The 6,247-nt window shown below is 54.0% G+C and overlaps 1 protein-coding gene across 1 annotated transcript in view; it reads right to left on the bottom strand.

Moving 5' to 3' along the window:
- The window catches only part of CALU (calumenin), a 10,064-nt gene extending 6,680 nt beyond the window's left edge, over nucleotides 1-3,384 (bottom strand). The window contains exon 1 of the mRNA XM_017739388.1: nucleotides 3,063-3,384. Coding sequence (XP_017594877.1) covers nucleotides 3,063-3,369 — 307 coding nt within the window. The 5' untranslated portion in view covers nucleotides 3,370-3,384. The remainder of the gene's footprint in view (nucleotides 1-3,062) is intronic.
- Nucleotides 3,385-6,247: the final 2,863 nt, after the last annotated feature.

The following is a 6,247-nucleotide window of genomic DNA, read 5'->3' as shown; positions in this document are numbered from 1 at the left end:
GAATGCAGGATCCAGGGGCAGATGGAGCCGGGGGGTGGGGGCTGTTTGATCCACAGCGCTCCACAGGGCTCGCTCCCCGGAGCAGACGCAGCTCTGTGCGGGGAAAGTTTCGGGCTCCTTGGATGAAAATCAGGGGTAACGGTCCCAAAATCCTTTGTCTGGTGAAGCAGGATCCTGTTTTTTTCCTTTAATATGAAGGTTTAACAGAAAACCCGTTCAGGAATCCTGAGCTCCAGCCTGGGTATTTGAGGAATTTTAGAAGACAGGTGGAAAACACGGAATTTTTAAATTTTAAATCACCACTAGGACTATTAATTCCAAAAATATTGGTGCAAAGGAAAACCCGGACACCGGAGCCACCCGTGCTCACAGCCAGGTTTCCGTGTTTCAGAATTGCCTTGGTCAAGGACAATCAGGAATTCCTCCGTGGCACAAAGGATGTTCCTGGCAATGAGAAACTGGAGAGAGACTGGAAGAAAATGGGGAAAAATGTGAAATTTAGTTCTGACTAATTTTCTGAGGTGCCAGAGTGGGGGCAGTGAGCAGGGCTTGGAGACCTGAGCAGTTTTATAGAGAAATACATAAAATAAATATGTAAGTATCAAAACCAGCTCATCAGTAGTGCCCAAAGTTATGCATAAATATGTAGATTATTATATAAATATTTCAGAATTTTATATATCAATATGCAAAGCATCCCTTCCAATATTCCTGATCAAACGGAGAAATATGAAAAGATCACATAAATAGTAAACATTTGTCCATGTAAATATATAAACCACAGATAAATCTGTCGAATTCTTCCTATTTCAGGGAAACAATTCCATGTTTCCTTCTCCCAAGAAGGTAACACCACCGGCAAAGGGAGTCATTGGGGAAAACCCCTGGAATGGAGGACCAGAGCCGGCAGGGGTTGATGGCCAAAGCAGTTTTTCCAGGGCAGTTACCAGGGGGTTAATTAGGGAACAGCTTCCCAGGCAAGTCAAACCCTCTCCAACCCTTGCCAGGCACTCAGGAAGCTCCCAAACCTCCTCCCCACCCTGGTCCCGCGCCCGGGGCCGGCACCAGCTGCTCCCGGCTGCTTTCCCAGGGCAGGAGCCACCGAATCCTCACATTTTCCCAAACCCCCATTCTGCCCCCCCCGCAAGGGAGGGCAGCAGATGCTCGGGAAGGGCCGGCAGCTGCTCGCCGTTCCCACTCCCTGATCCAAGCGGATCCGCGTGCCCAGGGCCGCTGCCAGGGAACGGCACTGCCGCCGGCACTAAACAAGGTACGGCCCGGGCATTGTTCCCAAATCCCCGACGGCCCAAAAGGCAGGGAGGTGAGCAGAGCTGCGTGGAAAGCACTTGGAAAGCCGGAGGCGGAGCTCTCGCAGAAAAACAGGCCCTTCCTGCAGCACAACCCCGTTAAAGCACAGAATTTATAGAATCAGACCGTGATAACGAGTTTATCAAAGCAATTCCAGCTCGGGATAGAGGAACTGGCCTCAGCGGATAAAGCTGCGGCTGGTTTGTGAGGAGGGCGGAAAATCTCGGCTGGAAAGTAGGCGCGGGCGGGCGCTGCCGGCGTTCCGGGAGATAACTCGGCAGAACAATGGGATTGAGCCGTGACTGAGCCCGGGCAGCGGGAACGCGGCGGGGGAGGGCGGCCGGGGCTGAGCGCTGAGCTTCCCCCAGCATCTGACGCTGCTCCAGGGGGGTCGAGGGATTCGCTCTGATTTTGCCAGAAGGCAAAAAGCCTCCTGGATCGTGTATTTTGGGAGTTTACAGAGCAAGCAGGGCCTGGCTCCAAGGGATCATGGGGTTCTCCAGTTGAAATAGTCCCTGGAGGGTGGAAATTCCCTCCGGCCCACCAAGTGTTGGGGGAGAGGCCAGCATCTCCTTCCCACTGGGAGCCTGGACGATCCATAGGGATGGATGGAACGTGGCACTCCCTGCCCTGCACATCCCGCTGTATCTGTGGGACTTGGCTCACTCTGAAAGTTTCCTCAGCACCCACATGTGGTTGAGCTTTTCTTTCCCATCAAGGAGCACCATTCCCCAAAAACAGCCCAAAATTCACCGTGGGCTGCGGTAGGTGCTGCTCTGGCAACAGCAAGGTTGGGATGCTTGGCTGAAAAAACCGGGTCTGACTAAAAAAGGGGAGATTTAGGTGGGGTATTGGGAAGGAATTCTTGGCTGGGAGGGTGGGCAGGCCCTGGCCCAGGGTGCCCAGAGCAGCTGGGGCTGCCCCTGGATCCCTGGCAGTGGCCAAGGCCAGGCTGGACATTGGGGCTGGGAGCAGCCTGGGACAGTGGGAGGTGTCCCTGCCCATGACAGTGGGTAGCACTGGATGGGCTTTAAGGTCCCTTCCCAGCTAAATCATTCCAAGAAAATCCAGCCAAAGGCACCCAGTTCCAAGGTGATTGGAGCCCAGCATCCTGAGGAGTGTCCAGAGCTGCCCAGGGAGCCTCCGCTTCCCCAGTTCCCCCCACCCCACCCCGCTGGAGGCTGCAGTTCCCGGTTTTGAGCCACCCGGAGCCCCGGAACAACTGCAGCAGCAGCTGCTGCGGGGGCACCCAGCCCTGCTCCGCTCCCGGGAATGATCCCAGGGCCAGGCGGGGGGGGCCCGGGGGAGGCACAGCCAGATCCCAGGGGAGGTGCAGCCATCCTGGATCTGAGGGGAGACACAGCGCATCCTGGGTCCCAGCCGAGGCCCAGCCCCACGCTGGAGGGGGAATCTCCATGCAGGGTCTGTTTACCCAGCTCCCAACCAGCTCCTTCCAGCCAAGAAATACCCGTGATCCCAGGGGCTCTAGTGGTACCCGGAGAACACAGAGTGAGCGCGTCACAGCCCAGCCCCCCATTGTCTGCTCCAGAGTTTTGGGGAATGCCTGGCACTGGGAATGGCTCCAGGTGACTTCCTGGGGAATGCCTGGCACTGGGAAGTGAATTCCTAGGCTGGGAGCGGGGTCTCCTGCAGGGGGAACGGTGCACGTGCCACCATCCCCACTGGTGCTGCTCCCTGTGTCCCCGCTCCCTGTGCCCGGAGCTCTCTCTGGGAAGGGTCGGGATGCTCTCCTTACCCCAGGCGCTCCTTGCTCTCCTCCGGTGTGAGCTGGTCGAAGCTCTTGGCCTCGTCGGCGCCCAGGAAGGCGTCGTGGTCGTAGTCGAAGCTCTGGGCATCGTCGTGTTCGCGGGCGCTGAGCGGGGCCTCGCGCACCACACGCTCCTTGCGCTCCGTGGGCTTGGCGGAGCCGCACAGTGCCCACACGCTCAGGCACAGCAGGAGCCGCGGGAACAGCATCGTGCTGGGCCTGTGGGGACAGGGACACCGCGATGGGCCGGACCCGCCGGCACGGGCACCGGGCGACACGGGCAGCGACAGCATTAGGGCGTGCTGTCAGGGAAAAACGGGGATTAGGGCAAATTATCTGGGGAAAATAGGGATTAGGGCATGTTATTGGGGAAAAACCAGTTCAATAGTAATACTGATTATGGGAGCAAAAATGATGAATTGATCCAGATGATCTGGACAAAATGATAAATATGGATTGTCTGGGCAAAGACAATGAACTAATGCAGATTGTCTGGGAAAATGGGGAATTAGTGCAGATTATGTGGGCACAAATGGCTAAAAAATGCAAATTATCTGGGAAAGTGATGAATTCCTGACTATTCTCAGGGCAAATTGATTAATTGATCCCAATTATCAGTGCACTGTAATGAACTGATATGGGTTATCTGGGCAAAAATGATTCCCTGACACGGATTATCAGGGCACAGGGATTAATTAACACAGATTATCAAGGCACAGGGATCAATGGATGTGGATTATCAGGGCACACTGACTAATTGACACAGATTATCAGGGCACTGGGATTAATTAACACAGATTATCAGGGCACAGGGATTAATGGTTGTGGATTATCAAGGAACAGGGATTAATTAACACAGATTATCAGGGCACAGGGACCTTCAAGCCCCCAGCGCACGTGGGCAACATCCCGTTTCCCCCGGAGCTGCTCCCAACCCCATCCCAGAGCCCCTCAGAGTGGCAACTGTGGCTGGGAAGGGATCCAGGGGTGGGGAAAGGGATCCTGGCGGGAAGGGAGGAAGTGGATCCAGATGGGAGGAATGTGAAGGACGTGCGGCACAGGCCCCCTCTGCTCTCCCTCCTCCCAACATTCCCTCCCCAAGCCCTTGTGCCGCCTCCTCCCAACGCCTCCGGACGCTCCTCCAGACCCGATGTGGGTGGAATCCTCCCCCACCAACCCGATCCCCCCGCACTGGAACCCGCCTAATCCAACCACCCAAATGTGCCTGGGATCGATGGCAGCTCTGGAAGGATTCCAGAGGCTGATCCCTTTAAATCCCAACTGAAATTCAGGTGTTCCCCACCCTTGTCACTGAGATCCCAACTTAGATTCCATCATAGATCCAGGTGTTCCCCATCCTGATCTCTTTAAACTTCAGTCCAGGTATTCCTCCTCCTGATGTATTTAGCATTAAATTTTAATCAAGATATTTCTGTTCTTTAACTCTTTCACTCCAAATTTGATCCAGATACTCACCATCCAGAGCTCTTCAATGCAAATTTAATTCAAGATATTCCCCATCCTTATTGCTTTAATCTAAATTTAAACCCAAGATATTCCCCATCCTTACCCCTTTCAATTTACATCCAGGTCCTCCCCACCCAGAGCTCTTAAACATAAAAGTAAACCAGGTATTCCCATTTTTTAGCACTTTAAATCTGTGGTTTAAAATCCAGGTATTCCCCTTTAACCTGAACTCAGACCAAGGAATTCTGCCCTGGGAGTGACCCAGGAATGACCTGGGACTGCTCCCACGTCAAACCAAGACAGTGGTGGCCAGACATGGGGGAAAGAACATGGAAAAGCCCTTTCCTTCCTTTTTTTTTGAATAAGGATCTATCGGACCATTCAGAAAACCCACAAATTTCAATTCCTTGGAAGTGGGGAAGGAGGGGGTATGGAGAAGGGATTTGGGTTATAAAGAGTAAAAGTCACTTTTTTAGTGTTTCTGGAGAGGAAAAACATTCCAGGAGGGAAAGCCAATTAGAGGTGTAAGTGGAGCTCTGGATATCCATGTGCTGAGGACCTTACTCCTGCTCACTGTGGGCACATCCCAGTGCCTGGGGCCTGCCCAGCCTCATGCTGATGCCAGGATCAGCCCAGCCTGGAGCACAGGGCGACCTGGAACAGGTCAAACACCCCGATTTTATCTCCCAGTGTCCACACAGAGCCTGGGAGGCACTTGGAAGTGATTAAAGAGGGACAATCCAACCTCCAACTGGATCCGGGCACAGGGCCGGGAGCTGCTGCGGGAAAGGTGCTCAGAGAGACCAAAACCCACGAACCAACTGTGATCCGTAAACAATCACCCAAAAAAAACTGGCAGCACCAGCAGCTTCTGCTGACCAGCGGGATGGGCCCCCGGATTTTCTGCAGAGATCCCAATCTGAGGAAAAGGCAGAGCCCCTCTCCTCACAGGAGGAGCCACTGGCAGCAGATCCCTTTTCTCCTGAATAAAAGGGTGAACTGTGGGGAAGTCGGGAACAGGAAACAGTGGTGGGAAGATGTGGGGGTCAGAATGGGGGTCCAGACCCTCAGCTGGGGAGGAACTGAGGATTCCAGCAGAGCTAGGTGGGATTCTGATGGAGGACCTTGAGATTGCAAGGATATTGATGGAGAAACTTGGGATTCCAGGTGGGTTTGCTGTAACATTGATGGTGAAACCCAGAATTTCCATTGGGTTTGCTGGGATACTGACAGAGGAACTCGGAATTCTGCATTGGGCTTAGAACTGTGGTGACATTTAGAGAAAACTGATGGGAAGAAGCCCCTCTGGATGCACATTTCCAGTCTGGGAGGCCAATAGGATCCCATAAAACCCCTCATAGGCAACACAATTTGTTCAGGTTTGTGTACCAGCCTCTGTTTTGGCTTTTTACCAATGGGGTCAATCCAATGGGATTGATCCCATTGGAGCAGCCAGGGAACAATTAACTGGGACCCCAAGGTGCCACCCCAGGGGCACAGCGAGGGTGAGGGGTGCGGGTTCAGGGAATTCCGGCCCTGAGAAAGATTTATGGATGCGGGGGAGACACTGGGAGCCAAAACCCGGGGTAGAAACGGGCTGGTCCTGCCCCAAACCAGCCCCAAAGTTTTGGGGTCACTGATGGCTGCGGGAGAGGATCACGGATTTGGGGTGACACCTCCTCGGCCCAGAGTCCCCGCGCAGGG

The sequence above is a fragment of the Corvus brachyrhynchos genome, unplaced genomic scaffold (genome assembly GCF_000691975.1).
Source record: "Corvus brachyrhynchos isolate BGI_N302 unplaced genomic scaffold, ASM69197v1 scaffold197, whole genome shotgun sequence".
Lineage (NCBI taxonomy): Eukaryota > Metazoa > Chordata > Aves > Passeriformes > Corvidae > Corvus > Corvus brachyrhynchos.
This window is presented reverse-complemented; position numbering and strand designations above follow the sequence as displayed.